This window comes from Nasonia vitripennis, chromosome 2, assembly GCF_009193385.2.
Source record: "Nasonia vitripennis strain AsymCx chromosome 2, Nvit_psr_1.1, whole genome shotgun sequence".
Classification (NCBI taxonomy): domain Eukaryota; kingdom Metazoa; phylum Arthropoda; class Insecta; order Hymenoptera; family Pteromalidae; genus Nasonia; species Nasonia vitripennis.
Window position 1 is genome coordinate 33,646,754 of NC_045758.1, and position 22,093 is coordinate 33,668,846.

Consider the following 22,093-nt stretch of genomic DNA (forward strand, 5'->3'; position numbering starts at 1 on the left):
CCGCCATACAATTAATAGTTCCGCCCGCGAGATGGCAACTCGATGCACTGTTCGCTGGCGTTGTTTTCTCATTTTTGTGACGTTTCAAAGGGACACGTCGTCATGTTGCTGCTCCGCGTGGAAAATAGGCCGTCCGCGCATGCGCCAGTTCATTCTGCCACTTGTCAGGGAAAGCCGAGACCGTTCACCTGATTCGCGGCGCGCGCCTCTTCACTGCCTGCTCCTTTTGCACAGATTTATCTCAGGGACTTCGCAAGAAGACAAACGCACGCTCAAAATGTCTGGAAAATCAAAAGCCTTCACGAAGGAGGAGGAGCTTCTGCTCCAGGACTTCTCGAGGAACGTCTCCACCAAGTCATCTGCCCTCTTCTACGGCAATGCCCTCATCGTCTCGGCGATTCCCATCTGTAAGTCGAATTTACCTATACGTTCTTGAAATTCACACTTATTTCGTATAAGGGTTGCCGTGAAAATGATTTAGAAACTGTTTTTATCAGTTTATGCGGTAAATTTCAGTCATCTATTTGGTATCCGAGCATACTCGTGGAGGTTAGGTCAACATCTGTTCTAATCTTGATTTCCGTAAAACGTTCAAAGTTTTCTCGGTAAATAGTGTTATCTACAGGATTAAACAGTCTTGTTGATCGACTTTCGCTGTTGTACTGCGTTAATTTATTGCTTTGAATCGTTTTGGAGCAAAACATACATCGTACTGTTTATGCATAAATTACCAATAATTGTTTTTTAGGGCTCTTCTGGAGGATCCACCTGATCGATGTCTACTCCAACCTGATTTCCTTTGTCTTGGTGACCCTGGTCAGCACGTATGCACTTGCATTTGCGTATAAGAACACAAAATATGTTTTGAAGCATAAGGTACGATTTTAGAAAACTTGTCAGATTATGTAATGGTTCATTGCCAATGATTGTTGAAAAACTCAATATTTACTTATGTTTCGTTTTGATTGTTAAGATTGCTGTTAAGAGGGAGGACGCCGTCACCAGGGAGATGAGCCGCAAGCTTGCTGAGGACAAGAAAATGAGCCGCAAGGAGAAGGATGAGAGGTACTTGAGCATTAGTTTTATCTCATCACTACAATATAGTTTCATCTCAGATAACCAGATCAAATGCTTTGTAGCAATATGTCTTGACCCCATTAAATTTCTCTGTGATTCAAATCTTTTTAAAATTGATTTAGCACTTGATGCAATCTACATTAGAGCAATGATTCTAATAATGAATGAATTTTCAGAATCCTCTGGAAGAAGAACGAGGTTGCCGACTACGAAGCCACCACTTTCTCGATTTTCTACAACAACGCTCTATTCTTGGCGTTCGTCATTATTTGCTCGTTTTACATTCTGAAAACAATGACGCCAGCAGTAAACTACGTATTCTCCGTCGGCACGGCGAGCGCCCTGTTGGCCCTCCTCTCCACGGGATCGCAATAATCATCGACCTTAGTAATTTGCCACTCATTCCTAATTGCAACAAATTTTGTTATAACTTATTCCATGATGAGACTTCGCTCGTTCAAATTTTTTATTATCGAGCAACTTTTTTATACGAGAGAGATAGAGAGAGAGAGAGAGTGTAACTATAGGTGAAAATAATACAAACTTATTTATAGTTAAATTACAAAAAATTGTAAAAAGTTCCCCGACTTTTTTATTCGCACCCGTTGCCGCTACCCACTTCCTCGAAAAAAGTCTATTTCAATAGTCGCGCGAACTCAAAAGCTGTATTCTTTCGTTGCCCGGCAAATAGAAAAATGGAAAAAACGTCGACACTTACCCACGTCACTAGGATAGAACAGATGGGTACTAGTAAAAAGCGTTTGCCAACAGATTTGGCACTCGAGCCTTTAAAAATTGTAACATTTATAAATTCGCCAACTTATAGCTCATTGTGAAGACGTCGAAATCCGAAAGAAAAAAGTGCACCCGCGCAGAAGTGGGAGAGATTCGTAGCAGCGAAAGCTTGGCGAGGCGAATCTTTTGGCGCTCAGTGATAAATGCGCGCGAGCTATATACGAGCGTACGGAAGGCGCGCGCGCCTTCGTTAAGTCCAACAAAAACGTTTATACGCGCGGAACACAATGAAATTGGCAGAAAACCAGGGGCCGTCGTTATGTATGCGTATACACTCCCCGCGACTGGCTAATAGCAGCGTATAGAAAAATACGACTTGTACTCCGAGCCAGAACGAAATATGATTGATGGATTATTGTGCGATATTAAAATCGCCACAGCAGCTGGGCTGGGACCTCATCGCTAATTTAAAGGCGCGAAGTGTGTATTGCTTTGTCCAACCGCGCGAGTCGTAGATTTCGAAGCAGGTGTAAATCATAACGTCCGCAAGATCTATCGGCGTATTAATTTCGCGGACAGGACTATTTTCGCGTATAGAGCAGCCGCGCGGCGTGTAATCCCGTGACATTTTCATCAGGCTCGCGCTCGCTGCTGTAGCCGACTATTGTGAAGCTTGTATTTTTGTTGCTTTTGCCAGAAGCCTCGATCCGTTGGGCTAATGAGCCGCGAGTGTGCGGACTTTCTTATTATTATACGCAATTGCACGCGTTGAAGGCAGTTTCCACGAATTTGAAATTGTTGCAAATTTTTCGTCGATCGTCGATCGGAAGCAAAATAAAATCTGAAACGAGGGCTGAAAGCTAGTGCGAAGCGAGAAAACGTAGTAGCGGCAGAACGTGGCCAAGAAATTTCGGGAGATTTAAATTTCAATGTAAACGATACTGCTGGCTGGCTGAGCGCGAACAAAAGAATTCGAAACGTTTCATAAATTGTTTCCTCGTTTCGCCCCCCCCGACATAATGAATAATGGGTGTGCAAGTGGAGAACGCAGATGACGGGGCCCGGTCAGGCCCAATATTTATTGCGAGTTTCTGCATTCTTTTGCAGAAATATAATCAATCTTCTCTCTCAGATTCGCGCTTTCATAGAAATATCGAAATGCAGGCCGGCGATAAATATCGATTTGGGTCAGGTCGCGCGTGCGGCGTTAATAAATATAAAGCAAACACGAGAGATCGACTTTAATTGCTCCACTTTATCCAAATGGCCGTTTGCTGAAATAATAACTCCGCGAGATCTCGCGCTCATAATATCCTTAAATGGAATCAGGAGCAGGAGTTTGAAGAATAAAACACTAGTCATGCCTATATACGCTCGTCAATCGTTAAAACGCCAAAGATACGAAAAAAGAAAAAAAAAAAACGATATGAAAATAGCGAGAAATTAGCACGAGCGGCCTAACAAAAGACGGTTTTGGCTTATAGGTGACACTCGGCTATACAGCATGCCGTATAGACGCAAGTTGACAGGAGTTAAGTGAAAAGGTGCCTACGCGATAACTATATAAAAGTCCAGTGCAAAACAGAAAAAAAAAAAAAAATGAACTTCTGTCGGCCACGCAAGTCCGCAGAAAATAGGGATTATTAACGACCGACACAGCTCATAACGATTTTCTACCGATTCGAGTCGTGCTTTTCCAGCTGGCCGGTAGCCAGTCGCGCCGAGGCCGTATATACCTATATAGAGCGCGCCTCATATTTTCGCTGCGGCGACGCGCAGAGCCACGGAAACTTGTAGCAAAGGCCCCGCCCGCCTCGAGTAACACGATCCGAGCGAAATCGGCTGGAATTGCTGACTAAGATCTGGAGCTGTTGGAGCGATCGCCTTATATATTTTCTCAGCGCTCCTTTCTTCTCCGCGTGAAAGCTGAGAAGCTTTGCTACGATTAATAACTCATCGCTCGATGCGCCGAAAACACGTGTTGTATCGTAAAGGTTCTGGTTCGACGTCGAACTCGCTGACGAGACAAATCGTCGATTGCGATAGAGAAAGAGCGAGGAGGGATGTTTTTATTCCTTAACGATATTTATCGCTCGTCGAAAGCTCTCATTACTCCTGCCCGAGAATTTGCTGTCTTGTCTCGCGGCGTGTTTAAAAGTAGCGAGCTTAATGGCCGTTGAAAATCGACTCTGTTAACTTTTAACGAAACCGAGTGCGCTCGAACTGCATAGTTTTGTAAAATCGACCTCAAAGCCGATATATTACATCATCTCCTCTATATTTTCGCCAATATTCCCGAAAGCTTAAAAATAAAAAAAAAAAAGCTCCCGACAGAAGAGCTATATAGCATATGAGAAATAGCTGGGATAAATAAAAGTCCCGAGATCGACGCGATGATCGAGTATAATACAGCCGGAGTATACCGCAAAAGCTCGAAACTCAATATTTCTGTCGGTTTGGCGGTTGCGAGGCCGAAAAAGAATCCGAGCCTCGATCGATGTTTGGGAAAGAAGGTAAACATCGGTAAATCCAGATTTTACTGTCGCTTGCTGCTCTCCATGGGGTCGTCTGCTTTTTCTATTTCCGTAGACACTATATGCGCGCACTTGTACCCACGCGGATACGCTCCGTCACCGCGGGATGTATGACTCGGCTTTTCTCCCGCGCGTAATTTCCGAGAAGAGGCATTAAATTAGGCGGCGGTCGGCGGACTCGAAAATTGCGTGTACAACAATTTCCCGTTGTTTATAGGCCCAGCAGTCGGCCGCGTTTATATAAATATAATTCCCACCATAGGATGGCCAATTTATTCCGGCGGTTATCGGAGTGCGCGCGCGATTCCGAAATCGGTTTTATATTTCCGTACCACCGAGTACTCGCACGATCTCCGTATCAGCGGGAATTTTAATGCCGTAAGCGTCGCTCGGACGGTGCTCGGATCCAAATGGCGATATAATAAGAGCTCGTTCGGGAACAATTAATTACGAAACGCGCGAAAACAAATTTATTATTTTTCTTGGAAAACGAAATAAACCAGATGAAGAGAGCGTGTAAACGATTACGTCGTCCAATTTTTGTACACGCCGCGTTGAAAGCTCCATTGTTCCTCGTTATTAATAGACGAGAAGCTCGGATGTCAAGTAAATCGTGAAAATAAAATGACGCGAATGCAATAAACATCGTCCGGGAATATAAGCAACGGCTCCGTACAATAATCATCGTCGACGAGGCAAACGGCAAAAAAGCTCGAGCATCATAATAACCCGTGTATACCGCAAGCTCGCTGCAAGCACACACAGAGGGGAAGAGAGAGAGAGAGAGAGAGAGAGAGAGAGAGAACATAGAGAGACGAGAATAGCCGAGCGGCGCAGCCGGAGCTAGGTGTTTCCAGGGGCGATCGCTTGGTGGGGCGGGATCTCTCTTGCGCGCGCGTGCACAGGCTGGAGATCAGAGCTTGCCGCAACCGGCTATATCGTCGCGGCGCGGATATTACGAGCGTCTTGCCCGTCGCTAGGCTTCAGTCAAAGACAGGCACTCGCGCGGCAGTCGTATAGTCGTATATACTCTGAAGCTTCCCCACCCCTTGCATCTCACGCGCGCGCGTGTGTGTGTGTGTATGTGTTGAGTTTTTCTACCGCGAGCTTCTTCTTCTCAGTCATCTCGCAAACAACGGGAGGATCGAGTGGAGCGGATCCTGCTCTCTATTAGCTCTCGCTCGTTATCCCTCGCGTCTCCTTTCCTCCTTCAATCTATACATCTTTAGATAAGCTAAGTCGAACCCACAACCAAGCCGTCAAGATGGTATGTTCTATTGATGATATCGTAAGTCGTCGCCCTGGTAAAGAGCACATATAATTCAGTCGTTTATTCTTTTTCTATTTTTTTTCTTCTCTTCTCTTTCTCTCTATACTCGATTCGCACCTAATCCCTAACACGACACACTCTATCTCGCGGGTATAGCTCTTTATTTTGAATAATTTTCATTTTCCAAATCCTGTTCTGTCGCCCTAACGAACTTTTTTCGACTTTTCAGCTATCAACCTAGTGTACATATGTATATATACACTTCGCGTTGCGGTTTAACAAAATAAAAATATATGTATATATATATATATATATATATATATAGTGCAGAGACTCGCGTGCTTGGGCGGTGTCGAACCGCAGAGAGAACTTTACTACTTTGCGCGGAACGGCTGCGGAAGATCGAGCGGTTTTCAAAGTAAACAAACGATTTCGCGTTTAAACATTTTCTTCCCGCGCTCTGCTTGTTTGTTCGGGCAAACACCGTGAGATTCACTTTGTTCGTAGTAACGCGGAGCATGCTCGTCTCTCATTGGCTGCATAATATTAAAAAGGCATCCGAATTCTTTCTGTTCACTCACGCAACGAATAACTTTTCAAAATTTTTCGAAATTCACCGCAAGCTGCACGTGTGAAATGTGGATTCTGTCAGATCTGAAGTAAAATTTTAAAGGAAAACAATAATTTTCCGATTAACGAGTGTAAAATAAATGTTTTTCTAATCGTTACACTTTTCTGCTTTGTCTCTCCACAGGCCGACGAGCTGCCGCCAGAACAGATTGCCGGTGAGTATTGATATATCGATAGAAGCATAGCTATAACTATAAGCGCGTAAATGATCGCCGGCGACGAGCTTTTACAACCTGTTACAAGTTACCCGATTGTTATAAATCGAATAATGCCATCGATTGACAGTCGCCTACGTAACGAAGTATAAGCTCTTTCTCTCTCTCTCCCGCACAGCAGCGAGCGGTATAGAGATATCCCCGCGAAGCGGGTCATCCGCCCTTATACACGATACCGCGGGCTGCACTAAATTTAGCAAATCTCCGTCGTTCCACCTCTGCTTCTCGCGCCTCTCTCTCCTCAAGCCCATTTACGCGTTCCGGAAGAGCGCGACGGAGAGAACGCGCTCGGTACTATCTTTAGTCCTTTCGAGCAGCCGACGCCGAAGACGAAGTAGATCCGAAGACTTCTATTCTTCTTCATCTGCTTTTTTTCCATTAGCGCTCTCGCGATCTTTTATGTTTAGATCGACTCGGCGCTCGGCCGCTGCCGCCGGCAATTTATAGATCGGAAAATCGGTAAAAGCGCGCTCGCTCTCGGTCCCCGAGCTATTTACGGTGTCGCGCGGCCGTTAGCTCGCTCGCGTCTTATGTTATAGCATGGTTTTTCGATCGCCGGCGTGCGTGTGTATTTTCCAAGCGATTTTCTATTTCGCATTGTTACGAAAGCCTCATCGTTCATTCGATCATTCCAAGGGCAACTATTTCCATTGATCCCTTGGAACGATCGAGCCGCGATTAATACAGCCGGTTTCGAGGGTGAGAGAAGAAAGCTCGATTTAGAGCAAAGCTGCTCGCCCACGCGGTTTTCTTTCACTCGATCCGCGCTTTATCCCTACGCTCGGCATCGGTTGCTGCGCGGACCGTTTTCGGGACTGGTAGGGGGGGGGGGGAGTTTATTTACGTTTGATTTAATCGGCGCCCGCGCACCCTGTGCGTGACTAAGTATAGCGAGAGATGCTTTTCTCAAAGCTCGAGGCGCGCGCACTGCTGGTATCAAATGACAAAACGATCCGCCGTTATTGTACAACGAACGTGTAGCTTTTTTCCTGCGGGGGCATTTATTTATACGCCTATAACTTCTTCGCGATCCGAGAGAGAGAGAGAGAGCGAGCTCCTCGCTATTTGGCTTCTGGCCTTCCATCGAATAAATCTTGGATTCATTGATCTCGCGCCGGGGCATGAATGGCGTTCCTCGCGATGCAGCGCCGAATAGCCCATCAATCTCTCCCAGCTGAGTCACGAGAAATCGGCTGGATATCCGGCGATACGGGACGAACGAGGGGGGAGGGAGGAGAGAAATAAAAGCGGCAAAGTGCATAGAGCCATATAAACTGCTCTCGAGCCAAATAAGCTTCGCGCCAGAAGCTCCGATGTTTCTGTTTCGCTCTGTACAGACGCGCGCTTGCGAGGGAAGGGCATCAACATTGGATCTAAATTCGACACCGCGCGCGGCACTCTCGAGGGCTTTCCTACTCGTATATTTATATGCCGTTGGCGCCCGGCGTGCGGGAAAATTATTACTATTCCGAAAGATGAAATGCCGATTGCATTGCAGTGCTGCGCAAGGCCTTCGACAGCTTCGACAGGGAGAAGAGCGGCAGTATCCCCACCGACATGGTCGCCGACATCCTCAGACTCATGGGTCAGCCCTTCAACAAGAAGATCCTCGACGAGCTCATCGAGGAGGTCGACGCCGACAGTGAGTCTCGCCTTGTATATATAAGCTATGGCAATAGACACGGCCGATCGATTTAACCGCGTGCGTCTGTTTCGCAGAATCCGGACGCCTGGAGTTCGAGGAGTTCGTGACGCTCGCCGCCAAATTCATCGTTGAAGAGGACGCTGAGGCTCTGGAGAAGGAGCTGCGCGAAGCGTTCAGGCTCTACGACAAAGAAGGTACGTAGAGGAGATCGGTATGGCGTCGATTGTGAAAATATCAAAAGTACTTGTATGGAATAAATCGTTCTCGCAGGAAACGGATACATCCCGACCACGTGCCTGCGCGAGATCCTCCGGGAGCTCGACGACCAGCTCACGGACGAGGAGCTCGACATCATGATCGAGGAGATCGACTCCGACGGCTCTGGCACCGTCGACTTTGACGGTAAGCGATATGATGCATTAAACGCTCGATTGCCCTCGCGGCTTATCGCGATTTCTCTGATGCAGCGTCTCTCGTGAAAAACAAGCCCGAGTTACACGATCTCCTGCGCGGATTTTCGGGCTGCTTGAGCATCGGTTTTATAGCTCTCCCTATACGCCGAACCGCGACGGAAATAGCTCGCGCTGCCGAGTCGCGGAAGAGAATTTCGGCTATTTTTGCGCGTATATCATCGTCTCTACCCTACGCGCCGAATATTAATGTAACGTTAAATTTCCTCGGTCCTTCGCTCGTATCCAGGCCGATTACGTCATTTTCCGAGATTCGCTTACAACGATCGTTATCGCGCAGCCAGTGCTAAGCCCTCTTACGCTCGTTATACACGTTTGGATAATAGCTGTCGCTTTGACGAATGGCGATGCGATTTCTCTAATTTAACGCGAAAAGCAAAAACACGAAAAACGATGTTGCAATTCCTGGCGAGTACCACGAGGAACTCGACTCTCTCTCTCTATCTGCCAAAGAAAATCGTGCGCGCGGATATCGATTGCAAGATCCTCGCTTTGTGGTCTATCGCAGCGACGATTAGAATGAGGAATTAGAATACTGACTAGAGAAGCGGTGAAATTAATCGCTTAAAAGCTAGTATAAGAACTTGAAAAAAAAAAAAAAAATCACAAAAAAGAGCTAAAGAGAAGCCTCTTTAAGGATATTATCACACGCGCCTGTCATATCGTATAAACCGTGGCGATATCGAGATCGTCCAAGGTCCGTAAGAAGCACTACGCGAATCGTCACACAGTCTTTGACGCACTCATCACCGTACCCAAATTTTCGCCCAATTACAACTGTCTACCTCGCAGTTGAACGCTTCCGAGTCGTAGAGAGCTTGCGGCGTTCGGCTGCGTTCTCGCCCAGTCCATGATGTCGTCGAACTTCATTTTATCAGGCAGTACCTGACGGAGCTGTTTATCGTCAGGTGATAGGGTTCGTTGAAAGCGCTGGGGCTGCTAGATTCGTCGTGTCCACCACCCGTCCCTTTATACGACTCGTTCTTGACTTTGGCTGCGTACTCGGATATGAAAGCTTGTCGTCGCTCTTGTCCGTATATGCCCGTCTTCGGATGTGCTTACAACATCGGGATGTACCCGCATGTAATCGAAGTTGATGACCTTTTCGAAGAAAGGAATTTCTTCGACGTCGATCATCAACATCATTGTTGTCCATATGTGCAACGGTATCCGAAGATGAAAAAATGTTTTTTTGATGTCAACGGGATTTGAACCCAGATCCTTATGATTACGAGGCGAGCGCTCTGCACGGTAGACCAATACCTACCGCACAAGGTCGTGCTTAGTTAAACCGTTTATGGTCGCGTTAAGGGAAGATTCAAGCACTTTGTAATTTGTATGCATTTAGAATCTTCCTCGCTGCTTTAGTTCTCTGTTCTGCCGTTGCATATGCGATGCACGCTTCTGACTGGCGCCACTGTCGCTTCTCAAACTGCCTTACCGACGGAGCGGCCTAGTCGAAACTGCTATTTTTCCCTACTTAGCTTGGTTACATTTTTCGCCGTCTGGACACTTCCATTAAATTTACACGCCTTTCCTTGGCGTCACTGTGCCTTCGACAAAATCGAGAAACGAGCGCTGTTTGCCGAAATCGTTTCTCAACTTCTTTTCTATTATCGATAATGATTTGAAACTTTGCAGATATTCTCATTAGGTCTTGTAGCCTAATACTAAAGTGGGCATTTTTCGATTCTCGAAAATTCCTAACAGACTTTTATCGATCGAAGAGTAAGATTTGGTGTATTGAAAATGTACCTTTGTTTTCTATTTTTACATACATTTCTGCAGACATTCAAAAATATCCAGTAATTTTTTGCAAGACGTTAGATGAATATTTTTACGAGTACAAGCGAGTTGAACAGAAAGAAATTTTTTATTCGTACCCAACTTCCGCGGAGAGCTAATGTATCTAGAATGGGTTGTAATTTTACGATTTTCAGGCTTCTGCAGCAACAGTTCCATATATGATACATGACACCCCCGAATGCATCTGATGCATGCGTATCGTGTCAATGAGTTTCTCGGTCGGTTGTATTGCCTAATGGAAATACAAAAGTTTTTCATGAAATGTCTACCTATAGGTACCTGTATTGGAACATCCTTATTCTCAATCTCTCACGCAGTTTGTCTAAACAATCTTATTTTAGTTGGTCTAAGTCCTTCGATCATACGCGCATAATTTTTGAATCGTGGGTTCAAATCTTACCAACTTTTTTTTTTAATCCCCAGAGTAGTACAATAAAAAAATTTCAGATTGAAAATCATACCAGTCTCTTAAAAATTCGCAACGAATTATACGAAGTCTTGCTCCATCGAGAAAGTGTCGAAATTCCTGGCGGGAACTTTGCCCAATTTGCGAATGTCATAAAGCAACGACTTAGCTAAAACATCGTGAAGCAAATTTCATACGTAAGCGAATACGCCGACTGCGAATATTCGAGTATAGCTATATTTGGTGGGCGGAGGAATTTTGATCCATATAACGGTGCTCGATTAATCATCGACTTGGTCCTGTACCGCTTGTGTACACACGAAAGCTCTGCCAATTCGCGAATATGCACGAGTGATCGCGAGCGGCTTTCCTTATTTACATTAGTCCGTGGAATCTTAGATTCTCAATTCTTAGAATCTGAATGATTTCCTTATCTAATATTTTAATTTATTTCAATTTCAGAGTTCATGGAGATGATGACCGGAGAATAAGTGCTCTCGACGACCAGCTCGTGTTTTTGACGAAAAGAACAAGGAAATCAATAAAAAAAAAAATGTCACATATACAAAAAATACGTAACGGAGGAGGCGCATTTTATCGTGTTCCTCCAACATATAAACGCTTTTGCAGAGGGTCGACACAGAAAAAAACAATGGCCAGTCCTAATTATAGATGTGGCGCGAACGGAGTCGTCTCGACAGAGATTCGTCGCCGATCGGGCGACACGCACGACTTACTTAGCTTTGGCCGCTGCATATAGCTCAATTCTCTGTGCTATTGTCGAGCAAACCAAAACAAAAACGAAACACATACACACAGTTTTTACCATGCCGTAACTTCTCACGCGGTGCCTGCTGAATTTTTTTTTTTTCATGGACAGTATTTATTGTTGTTAATAAAAGTCTGTAAAAATCTAACGATGTTTTTCATTCTATATGTATAACAAAGAGAAAACTGTATTACACTCACAGTGCCAACTTTTATAAGCTAAATAAATTAATTGAAAGTTATACAATGTTGAAAGGGTGTGCAATAATTGCTCACAAGATAGTTTCAGTTCCTTTTATTTCCTAGACTCTTTATTTGCTTAACGTTTAATTAAAGATCACAATAATTTGAGAATTCATTACAAGTGACAATAGTCGCAAACTTAACGCGTTCAACTTGACTTTTAAAGTTATAGTAACACTGTGCAAGCGTAAAGACTCTGTATGCAGAGTGAATGAAAGACTAGACTGAATTTATTCATGTATAACGCGCGCAGAGAAAAAGCCACTTTAAAGTTTTAGAAAATCAGTATTACAGACTGTAGAGATATTTTAAGTAAAAGAAGAATCTTTTAAGAATACACAATCATATTTTTATAAAGCACTTTTATAAATCAGCATATTCATCTGCTATAAAATTTAAAAAAGCCGACAAAGCTAGTAAAAGCTACAAATATGAAAGAATCTATATCAAATATACGTTTAGGCTTGTACTGTAAAATTGTGTAGAATAAGTATAAAATAAAACGTGTACGTCATATCACAGAAATTGGCTTTTCTGAACTTTAAAGTGTCTCGATTTAAAATTTTGCTTACAAGCGATAAGATAATTTATTCATAAAGAATCAAACTTTTAATCTCAACAAATTTGTTAATTTTGCTGGTCCTCTACTTCGGAATGAAATAAGTTTTCGCATTCTTATTTAAATATATTTACAAGAATTTGCCTGCTTTGAAGATTAAATTTCAATCAATTGTCAGATATAGCTAGTGATAGGACTAATTTTTTGTGATTTTCCTTTATCACGTAGTTTTTTTTTGTCTTCCATATTATATTGAATATTGAAGAAGGAGTGCAAGAATAACATTTACCAGGATCACTCTTATGACTTTCTTTGGATTGGATCGCAGTCGCCTGTGCGTTCATTTCTCCAATTTCGTATAGCAAAGTGTATAATCTCATTGTCGATTGTTTCTTTAAACCAAACTCTGCGTATCGTCGTCCTCCTCAGGTCCTTTTACATTGGAGGAAACTGAAGGCAAAGGTCAAATTTTGAACATATGTGGAAACTCATTGCTTATTTCTCGTACGAGATTTTGATCTTCTTGACTTTCTGGCGACTCTTCGCAGAAGATTCTGAAACATTTTTTGAATATTTGTATTCTTTGATTTCTCTCATGTTGAACTGTTTATTGGTAATAGGTGGATTTTCACATACCTGGTGAAACATTTTAAGACGTCTTCACATCGATGCTTGTGTTCTTCATAAACCGCTGTTTTTAATACTCTTCGGCAAAGTTCTAGATATTGTCTGCGCTTTTCTCCCGGTGCTATATCGAAAAGTTGCCGTAAAATGATGTCAATCAAAACCTTAATGTCATTTGTGTAAAACAAAGACGCAGTTTCATCACTTGTAAATAAATCGACAAAGAGCTTTAAAATTGAATCTGGTGGTGCAGGTTCGTGATCAAATATTCTTACAGGATCGACTGAAAAACAATCGGTTTTTATTATTTTATAATATGTCATTACTGGATCCATTTTTTCCGTTATCATTTATAAAATTACCTTCTCTGTTAAGAAGAAGCAAGATTTTTTCGGTAAATGTTTTAGCCACCGTTCGCTCTTTTAGAGCATCTAGAACCACGTTCTCTGATGTTTGAAATTGCAAATTATATGAGAGTATCAGATTTATAAACAAATCTGGAATTTGATCATCTAGATCAGTATCCGGAGGGTTTTCAATAAGATCCAAAATAAAAGATATGAATTCAGAACCCAATTGCTCTGTAATAGTAATGATATTTTAATGTATCATTGTTTGATAAAACACAGGTTTATTCTACAATAAGAATATCTTACCGAAATGTGTAATTGGCATTGGTTCGCCCATTGAGAAAATCATAGTCAATAGTAAAGAAGAATAGTTCAACTTTGCAACATTTCTAGGATTGCTTTTCATATCCCTTGCTAGTTCCATAGGTAAAATGCTCTCTAACATTATTGTAACCACAACTGGATCCAAGCTGCACATGACTCCAAACGATTGCAATAAAAGTTGTCTGATAGTCCATCGGGTTTCCATTTGATAATATTGTATAAGTGTGGAAACTCCTTCATAGCGATCCTGTCTTAGAACATGCCTTGAGACATTAGCATCCGCATTTGTCTGCAAAATAAACGTCAAGTTTGTAAAATTCCGATATGAGGATTTGTAAAACAAAAAAGCTAAAATTTATTTGTATTACCAAAATTGATGTGAGTTCCTTGATATATTCACATATAGTTGGTTCATCTTCATAGAGCATCCAGCTTCTTTGCTGTGAATCTTCTTTGCATGAGGTTAACTCAGTAAAAATAATTTTCAACCTATTGGCATCATAAGTTTCTTCAATGTTTAACTTTGTTAAATTTAATGGTACTGCTAACTGAGACAAAATTGCATCAAAATAATGACTAACATTTGATGGTAACATCTCTTGTAGACCACTAAGAATTACAGTTACAGCCACTTTTGACATTTCATAACTAAGTTGTGTACTATGTCGCACTTGGTCCAAAAGTAAGTAAGCCGTTCTTGGATTTATTTCAGCTAAGCTAGCAGATCTGCTTTTCACTGGAGATTGACTTGGTGACTTTTTGATACTACTTTGTGAATTGCTTTTCTTAAATTCTTTCTTCTGACTAGATTCTGAAGATCTTCTTTGAATATCTTCAGACTGCAACAATTTTTATAAAATTTCATTGTTTTTTAAATAAATGAGAAATTTCCATTAGGTCATGTTACAATATGAGATAGTTACCTGAATTTGAGGTTCCGATTGACTTTCATCATTTGTCACTGATTGCTTTCGCTGTTCACTTAGTGATTCTTTTCTAGAAGCATTATTAGTAGGCGATGATTTGACTTCATCTATATTATTAAAATTAGTAGGCGGCTCTTTGACTGGTGTTGTGCTTCCAAAGTCAGGGGGCAGTGGGGCTTGTTTCTTGGTTTTTCTGCCAAGTTCAGCTTGACGTTTTTTCTCTACTAGACGCAGTAACAAATCTTGTTTGTCAATATTAGGTGAAACACTAGGCTTATCCCCATTAGCCCTCAAAGTTTCAATAGCTTGGTCTAGAAAATCTATCAAGAACTGTGGATGGACTTTAATCGTGGTAACATAATTAGATGGTATGTAGCCAACTTGGCCTTTCCTGTTCACTACCTGCCACCAATTCCTCTGCTTGGTGTGACTCTGATAAAGTACGAAATGGTCATTTTCTTGGAAGCTCAGCGTTTTGGCAAATGTGGCATTGAAGTCGTAAAGGCCTTTGAGCATTTCATAATTTTCTGTAAAGACAAAAAATGTTTCCGCATTAAACGGGTATTACTTTGCTACGGTGAAAGAAATAAGTCTCAATTTACTCTTTCTTCTCTTAACGACAGGTGCTTCTGACATGGTCTTTCAACTATACTACTACTAGCAAATTTAAGGAACAAATTATTCAGCACCAAACTAGTGAAAACCGAAACATAGCACAAAGGAATGTTATAATAGCATTTTGGAGCATCGCAACAGCAGCTCATATTGACTGACAAGTGACATTTAAAACGAGTTATTTTTACGTAATAAGACCCGCCGAGTATTATTTAATCGTTCGCGCACAACCATCTCGCCCACAATATGCAACGGGATCAGTGTCAGCGCATAATTGACGACTCGGACGAAAGTTGGATAAAAAATTCTTCGAACGTCACTGTACTTTGATGTTTCGATCTTTAAAAAAAATGCGTCACAGGAGCGCAGTATAAGTATAGGTATAATATAGGACAGCGTGTCGCGCGCACTGCAGCAGCAGTTAGGTAGTCCATCGGGGCAAGGACGAGCAGCTCCCGCCGCAGCTCCGCAAAACAACAACTCCCTCTCCGCGCATCCCACATGATCTACACTTACCTATATAAATATGCGCGTAGTAGATATATAGAACGAGGCTATCGGTGTATAGATACGTATATTTCGAAACGCGGCGGATATCTAGGCATCATTGAGATAGAGTATAGACTTATAGAGAGGGCAGCATTCGGGGAGGGTGTATAGCTGGGCTCTCGAGCTGGTTTTATTAACTTACCTAACTTGAGGTAATTGTCGCCCATCCTGAAGGTCGTCTTCGCCGATAGACGGCTGATGGGAGCAGGCGATATATGATCCGCTAAGCTCGCAATCCGCTCCGGACAACGCCCAGATGCAAAATACGCCTAACCTCCTGGATCCGCTTTTCACTTTCATTCGCGCATTGCACGCAGGGCAGGGACAGGACAGCAGCCTCCACCAGCGCTGTATATAACATATAACTATATTACTCGACACACTCTCACTCTACATTTTTAACCGGTTTTTTTTGTCCTCCCGCGTGTGTATATCCTATAGCTGCGCACCGGGAGAGCGAGAGAATTCGCTGCGAAGGCGGTACCAACGACTGACCGGCGAGTGTTTTTTATTTTCGCTCGAGAGCGCGGGTTGTCTGCTGCGAGAGTGGGACACTATCAGCCGCTCCAGGCGCTCCAGCGTATACCTATTATAGGCTATAGCAGGTTCGCTCTTTCTCCCTCTTCGCGCGCGTGCTGCGTTCTAACGTTGCAGAAGGACGGGGCTATAGGTGAAGGTCGACTGGAATGAATTACGGAACACGCACGCGCCCGGGTTTTCGAGATTGTTTATTTTTTCCAGCTAAACTCTGCAGACTTATGTTAATTGTCGATTATGCAATATCGCTATTTTTTTAGCGATAATTATTTATCGAAAGGGGATAGTTGCGCGCTCGATTGAATAATACATGTAATATGCAATATCTAATACATAATTATTCAACAGAAAAAGGTGATTTTACTTTCATCAGAAGGGTATGGGTTCACATTAGATGTGCCATTCTAGGGTGGTTGATGATTCGTAAGTGATATATTAATACTGCGTCATCGAAAATCTGAAAGCCCGCGAGCACGCTGCGAGCTCAATCTGTTCTATAATAAGCGTCTGCGGCAAATTTCGAATTCAATATACTTTTTGTTTGGGTTTAAAATTCGCGCCTGAGCGTGAAACCCTTATATATATAGCTGTAAATGCGCGTGGGCAGTAGCCTCTGTAAAAGTAGGTAGCCGGTGCGGCGGTGATGGGCGGTGTGGGGGTAATTCACATTCACAAACAAGAATGGCGTACTCTGTCAACGTCTCCGTGGAGGCGCCTATTGAAAACCAAATACAGGAAATCACCTACGATGGCCAGGAGATTTATCAAGCGTGAGTACTCATCATCTATTTGCGCTGAATTGAATGTGTTATCGGTTTAGCCTCATTTAAGCTTTTTGCCCTTGTTATTTTAAACCGTTGTTCAAGCTAACCTCAAAATTGGTGGGTTATGCTAGTTTACCTAAACATTTCGGAGTTACTTGTTGAAAAAAAATTGAAATCTGCATGATAACATACTGACAGAACAAATATATTTGTTTCAACAAATAAATTGCAAGTTTTTAAATTTATTTATTTTAACGAATTTCATACCTTTCAGACCACTCACATTGTCAGAGAATTTGGCAAAAATAGCTCAAAAGATTGACTTTAGCAAAACTAATGGTGATGACGTTACTAAAGAGCAAGAAAATGGTGAAAAAAGTGAGGATGAATCAAAAGATCCTGCCAATTTTCAATCGTCCCTTTGGCCATGGGACAGTGTTCGAAATAAATTGAGGTAGTATAAACAGTAGTCTAGCATTGGGATAATATACATTTCAATTCTTTCAAAGAACATAAAATATAACAACTTAATACTTTCATTACAGGAATGCCTTGACAGAGGTATGCGTTTTGGCAGATGTCCTTGCAGTGGCCAAAGAAAAGAGGTACATGGTACTTGATCCTGTACAACAAGATCCAATAGAAGTAAAGCCTTTAGTTCAGGTTCATGCCAGAAAAAAGGCATTAGCAGGCGCAGCTTCTGTGTTGATCATGGGTGCTGATAGAATGAAGAGTTGTCAAAACGAGCTGGCAAGGACTCGTTCTACACCTGACTTCCATATAGAATTACTGAGACTTCGCCAAAATTGGCGCTTGAAAAAAGTCTCCAATTCCATTATAGGAGATTTAAGTTATCGTACAGCTGGTTCTAAGTACAATCAAACAGGAATGTTTGAAATCACAAAAGCAGAGGAAGAAGAAAAAACCAGTACCAGTCCCCCTGCTTCTCCAAATCCTAATATGCCTGTGCCATCAACTTCCTCCAGTAATAAAAATGCATCTGCATTGCGTGTAACAATACCCAGTGAACTTGAGGGCATTGCTTACATCGAAGTATTATGTAAAAAAGGTAACTTGCAAGTTTAACTTAGTCTGGTAGTAAATGAATATAGTTGACATTGCAATAAATTTAAATCTTTTTATTAGATGAAGAAGCACTTTGTAGCGCCAATATTAACTGGCTTAATAGTGGCTCAGGAAATAAACTTGATCCAGATACGCATTGGCAACAAAAGTTAGAAGCAGCGCAGAATGTTTTATTTTGTAAAGAACTTTTCAGTCAATTAGCAAGGGAAGCAGTGCATTTGAGAGCACCGATTCCTCACATGGTAGTGGGTAACAGAATAATGGCTACAGTGAGTATTGCTTATCTATTCAATCAATTTCAGTACAAAGTCAATTGCAATATCTTTTAAAACATTAAAATTATCTGTCTATAGGTACTTCCAGGCATTCAACTTGTAATAATATTAAGGCACAGTACAGGAAATGATAAGAAACCAGTGCCACAGAATACAGATCACGATCACGTTCTTGAACATTCTTTGCATCAATTACTCAGAGAGGTGCACCACAAAAATACACACCATCCATTCCCGCATCCATCGTCGGGTCCATTAGGCCCAAGCAAACGTAGGTGCTTGGCAGGACCAACTGCAGCCGATCGTCACGAATTGTTGGAAATGACGAAAAGTCAAACGCTTTTAGAACAGATCATTCAGCAAGCACAGCACTTCTTCATGCGACTACGGACAGAGTACGTGCTGGATACAATTGCCAAGGAATTCAAAGACCCTCTGATACTTTCTCATTGGAACGCATTAAATTCACCTACCCAGTCTAGTGTGAGAATTGTGATTCAAACTCATGGCTACGATCAGTTGATACGAACTTCAATGGTTTTACACGTTCACGAAAAGTCGTTAAAGTGCGTTTGCAAAGATGGTAGAGTCATGCATATGAGCTATGAACCCCAAGAATTGCGTGATCTTATATTTTGTCAGGTAAGTACTTAAGATTTTATATGATTCAGAGCATATTTCCGCTTTTATAGCATTTTTATACTGAACTTTTGTAAACGATTTTTCAGATTTATCAACATCAAATAAGTGCTGTGCAAGGACTAGCAAAATGCATGGGCTGGCAGTTCTTAGCAAATAGCTCACATCTAGGCCTTGGAGCTGTAGAACCTTTAGGAAATGCTAGTAGTTGTATATTGGCATCTCCCAACGGTGATAGGTAAATAAATCAAATTTGTTCTATAAACAACACGCTTTTTCACGTCCAACAATAACATTTCGAAATTTGTAATTTTTACAGAATGATCGCAGTGAGATGTGATCCTCATACTAAGATACAGGTTTCGATCGCTCATTCTCCGAGAAAAGACTTCTTCCCTGGACAATTAGTAAAAGAAAGGAAGTGGGAAAATCTCGGTGGCTCTTTCAAAGAAGTAAGATGGGACAAAATGGAAGGCAAAAATTTCTTGAATAAAATGGAATTGCTCATGGCATCTCTTACCAGTTCTTAAATCACAGGATCTTGAAATTAACAAAATAAAACAGGGTGAAAGTCATGAACTGAAAGTGATTTCAGTATCTCATAAAAACAGTTTATTTTCTCATACAAGAATAAGGTGAAAGCGATGCGTTTGAAATAAAGCAGATTTGAACTTAAGTATTATTATGTGAAGTGTAAACGCAGATTGTCCGAAAGCAGGACAAAAGCAATATACATATGATGTCAATCATTGTAATGTATTTATCGACATTATACGACAGAGTAAATAAAATCGTTTATTATTTGTGTCTAGATTAGAAGTTCAGTGAGCAAGATTTATAAATAAATAAGACAGACATTTTAATATTTGTATAAAAATGATTTTATTATTATTTTTTATAACGTGAATGTATGTGTGAATGGAAAATTGATTTAGTAAATACATTTTCTATGAATAAAATGTTAATTACATTTTGTCAAACAATGGCCTCATGTACAAAATGAGCATATAGGTATAAAAATGATTAATAACAAGTAGATAATTAGATTCAATCAGGTTAAAATAAGGCATATTTTCAACTTTGTCAATTGGTTTTTAAATAAAAAAAAAAGAGTAATTATATCACATATGCAATTTATACATCCTAGTTATAGTAAAGAGCAAGATTGTATTGATTATTTTACTTCAAAATTACTCCCTAGTGATCCATAATAGATCTCTAGGCTTCTACATTATATTTGGAACGGACTCGATTTTTTAATATTTCAAATTTCACATTTTAAATAATGATTTCTATTAATAATTTGTAGATGGTAGTTATTTTATTAAACATTCTAAACATTCTTAGACATATACTCTTTGTGAAAAGACTCCATAAAAACGAAGAATATTACAAAACTGCGACTTTTTCGAATTTTTAAGAAACGAAAATCTTAATTTTAATTAGAAATCGTTGTAGTTACGCCATTTTCGTGCAAGAGGACTTTTCTCTTGAGTTATTGTCGACGTAGCTTAATTTCATAAAAGAGAAAGCTCATTTTCATTAATCTTTGCAGCAATGGCGTAGAATGGTCTGTGAAACCATATTAAATACCTATATTTTACTTCAATTTTGATTTTTGAAACAAACTAACATAATGAATGAACGTACATCTTGCGATTTTTCTTGAATCTCAGTAATTAATCAAATAAAAATGAGAATATCAGTAAAAATAGGCTATGCATTAACACTTAAAATTGATAGTACAACTCAGTCTCATTTTTTTATGAAGCAATGTAAGAGATTCTGCACTCTTCCACCTGCTACATTGAAAGCAACCACTGTTGTAATAAGTAGAATAGAGTAGACAGAAAACAGGCTTGCTGCATGTTGTTGGTAACCATTTAGTAAAGTCATAGCTGACGCAAACAGGTGAGATCCAACAACCCATGTTATTTGGAACCAGTTCTTGTTATCGAGGGCAGAGAAAAATATGACTCCCCAAAATGTATGCAGTAGAATGAAGCATAAAGTAGTAGCAGCCGATATCATAAAGAAGTATTCGTTGCCCTGATGCAGCCCCATAGTTCCAGGACCCATGGCATCAGCCAAGACATTGACACAGGCAAAGGCACCACTCATGAGACCAAATCCAAGACCGCAAACATATGCAAATATATCTCTACTATCCGCAACATGAGCAGTTGTTACTTTTTCTAAGCCTTTTTCAGCTTTCCGCAATACTTTATAAAGAAGGAACCTAGAATAGACAACAAAATATTATTAGACATTTATTGTTGAATACTTTTAGATAAACTGACTAGGTCATGGATGACTCATACAGCATCAAATTTGGTTATAAAATATGTACGGCTTACCTGAATATTTCTTGAAATACTACTGAATAAATGAGTCCAATTGACAGGTAGCTCCGTAGAGGTACGATTGCATACCACAGTGTCGATGATAGAAGCAGCGAAATCAGCCAGAAAAATGCACTGGCTATGAGTATGATGATCCGAATGGGCTCTATCGCAATGGTAAACGTGAACATTGCTAGAGGTGGCCCAAAGGCCAGCAAGGCACATCCAAAAAAGTCCATTACTGTCATGTTTGACTAGAGATGTGTGATAGATGGTGAGATGTGTAAAAATTCCTTTTCGACAAACCGCTGCTGCTGAACATTTACTGTCAAACAATGGCACAAAAGTCAAGGAGCTGTTAACCAAGCAACAAAATGCCACTGACCATAGAATTATAGTGAGAATATTACCTCGATCTTTGTTTTCTTTTTGGCACTTTGCTATCGCATTTTATTTTCCAACCCCACTGCCTGGAGTCTCTGTACACCAGGTATGTCACACGGCGTTGTACTGCAGTCGTTGGACTTGAAGTGGTTGGACTCTAATTCGGAGTCGGACGCACGGTGATGCACTTTATTCTTCGCAAACAAGGGCGCATGCGCAAAGCGAGGCTGTGTGTGGACTGTGGCGTGCTCATATAGCGATAAGCGAACTCAGTGGTGTGCGGTCAGCGGTGCGTCTGCACCGCCAGAGAAAAGAGAGGG

At 41.3% G+C, this 22,093-nt stretch overlaps 5 protein-coding genes across 8 annotated transcripts; 3 read left to right on the top strand and 2 right to left on the bottom strand.

Moving 5' to 3' along the window:
- The first annotated feature begins 81 nt into the window (after positions 1-81).
- On the top strand, positions 82-1,657 carry LOC100120928 (translocon-associated protein subunit gamma). The gene is made up of 4 exons (XM_001605876.6): positions 82-407; positions 749-876; positions 974-1,065; positions 1,254-1,657. Exons 1-4 carry the CDS (start codon positions 140-142, stop codon positions 1,450-1,452), a joined length of 687 nt encoding a protein of 228 aa, XP_001605926.6. The 5' UTR covers positions 82-139; the 3' UTR covers positions 1,453-1,657.
- Positions 1,658-4,180: 2,523 nt separating this feature from the next.
- On the top strand, positions 4,181-11,798 carry LOC100115710 (troponin C). 3 transcript variants are annotated; one of them, XM_003424121.5, is made up of 6 exons: positions 4,181-5,613; positions 6,371-6,401; positions 7,960-8,103; positions 8,181-8,300; positions 8,377-8,508; positions 11,251-11,798. In XM_003424121.5, the coding sequence occupies exons 1-6, from the start codon at positions 5,611-5,613 to the stop codon at positions 11,277-11,279; spliced, it is 459 nt and encodes a 152-aa protein (XP_003424169.1). In that variant the 5' UTR covers positions 4,181-5,610; the 3' UTR covers positions 11,280-11,798. The 3 variants fall into 3 exon arrangements, with proteins under 3 accessions (XP_003424169.1, XP_001605874.1, XP_031780028.1); XM_001605824.6 differs by having other exon boundaries at positions 5,185-5,634; positions 11,251-11,752; XM_031924168.2 differs by having other exon boundaries at positions 5,337-5,368; positions 11,251-11,752.
- A 38-nt stretch (positions 11,799-11,836) lies between these two features.
- On the bottom strand, positions 11,837-16,373 carry LOC100120903 (NCK-interacting protein with SH3 domain). Of its 2 annotated transcripts, XM_008218084.4 has the most exons (8): positions 16,196-16,373; positions 15,889-16,094; positions 14,580-15,109; positions 14,025-14,495; positions 13,639-13,945; positions 13,345-13,563; positions 12,995-13,265; positions 11,837-12,912 (listed from the first exon to the last, which is right to left on the bottom strand). In XM_008218084.4, the coding sequence occupies exons 2-8, from the start codon at positions 15,911-15,913 to the stop codon at positions 12,822-12,824; spliced, it is 1,914 nt and encodes a 637-aa protein (XP_008216306.1). In that variant the 5' UTR covers positions 15,914-16,094; positions 16,196-16,373; the 3' UTR covers positions 11,837-12,821. The 2 variants fall into 2 exon arrangements, with proteins under 2 accessions (XP_008216306.1, XP_016837235.1); XM_016981746.3 differs by lacking the exons at positions 15,889-16,094; positions 16,196-16,373 and adding an exon at positions 15,185-15,700 and having other exon boundaries at positions 11,845-12,912.
- A 533-nt stretch (positions 16,374-16,906) lies between these two features.
- LOC100115667 (mediator of RNA polymerase II transcription subunit 17) lies at positions 16,907-20,006 on the top strand. Its single transcript, XM_001605756.6, has 7 exons — positions 16,907-17,053; positions 17,322-17,501; positions 17,593-18,116; positions 18,194-18,402; positions 18,487-19,050; positions 19,137-19,285; positions 19,367-20,006. The coding sequence occupies exons 1-7, from the start codon at positions 16,965-16,967 to the stop codon at positions 19,575-19,577; spliced, it is 1,926 nt and encodes a 641-aa protein (XP_001605806.1). The 5' UTR covers positions 16,907-16,964; the 3' UTR covers positions 19,578-20,006.
- On the bottom strand, positions 19,905-22,081 carry LOC100115624 (gamma-secretase subunit Aph-1). Its single transcript, XM_016981747.3, has 3 exons — positions 21,800-22,081; positions 21,405-21,714; positions 19,905-21,286 (listed from the first exon to the last, which is right to left on the bottom strand). The coding sequence occupies exons 2-3, from the start codon at positions 21,635-21,637 to the stop codon at positions 20,803-20,805; spliced, it is 717 nt and encodes a 238-aa protein (XP_016837236.1). The 5' UTR covers positions 21,638-21,714; positions 21,800-22,081; the 3' UTR covers positions 19,905-20,802.
- Positions 22,082-22,093: the final 12 nt, after the last annotated feature.

What these genes read in the sequence shown, in the direction of transcription:
- LOC100120928 (XM_001605876.6), top strand. Translation starts at nt 140, where the DNA reads ATGCGCCAGTTCATTCTGCCACTTGTCAGGGAAAGCCGAGACCGTTCA. An exon ending in AATATGTTTTGAAGCATAAG is followed by an intron (nt 877 to 973) that starts GTACGATTTTAG and finishes TTGATTGTTAAG; the next exon opens with ATTGCTGTTAAGAGGGAGGA. An exon ending in CGCAAGGAGAAGGATGAGAG is followed by an intron (nt 1,066 to 1,253) that starts GTACTTGAGCAT and finishes ATGAATTTTCAG; the next exon opens with AATCCTCTGGAAGAAGAACG.
- LOC100115710 (XM_001605824.6), top strand. Translation starts at nt 5,611, where the DNA reads ATGGTATGTTCTATTGATGATATC. An exon ending in CGAGGAGGTCGACGCCGACA is followed by an intron (nt 8,104 to 8,180) that starts GTGAGTCTCGCC and finishes TCTGTTTCGCAG; the next exon opens with AATCCGGACGCCTGGAGTTC. An exon ending in TGGCACCGTCGACTTTGACG is followed by an intron (nt 8,509 to 11,250) that starts GTAAGCGATATG and finishes TTTCAATTTCAG; the next exon opens with AGTTCATGGAGATGATGACC.
- LOC100120903 (XM_016981746.3), bottom strand. Translation starts at nt 15,218, where the DNA reads ATGTCAGAAGCACCTGTCGTTAAGAGAAGAAAGA. An exon ending in AATCGGAACCTCAAATTCAG is followed by an intron (nt 14,496 to 14,579) that starts GTAACTATCTCA and finishes AAATTGTTGCAG; the next exon opens with TCTGAAGATATTCAAAGAAG. An exon ending in GCTTCTTCTTAACAGAGAAG is followed by an intron (nt 13,266 to 13,344) that starts GTAATTTTATAA and finishes ATTGTTTTTCAG; the next exon opens with TCGATCCTGTAAGAATATTT.
- LOC100115667 (XM_001605756.6), top strand. Translation starts at nt 16,965, where the DNA reads ATGGCGTACTCTGTCAACGTCTCCGTGGAGGCGCCTATTGAAAACCAA. An exon ending in GGCCAGGAGATTTATCAAGC is followed by an intron (nt 17,054 to 17,321) that starts GTGAGTACTCAT and finishes CATACCTTTCAG; the next exon opens with ACCACTCACATTGTCAGAGA. An exon ending in GTGATCTTATATTTTGTCAG is followed by an intron (nt 19,051 to 19,136) that starts GTAAGTACTTAA and finishes ACGATTTTTCAG; the next exon opens with ATTTATCAACATCAAATAAG.
- LOC100115624 (XM_016981747.3), bottom strand. Translation starts at nt 21,637, where the DNA reads ATGACAGTAATGGACTTTTTTGGATGTGCCTTGCTGGCCTTTGGGCCA. An exon ending in GTATTTCAAGAAATATTCAG is followed by an intron (nt 21,287 to 21,404) that starts GTAAGCCGTACA and finishes TGTCTATTCTAG; the next exon opens with GTTCCTTCTTTATAAAGTAT.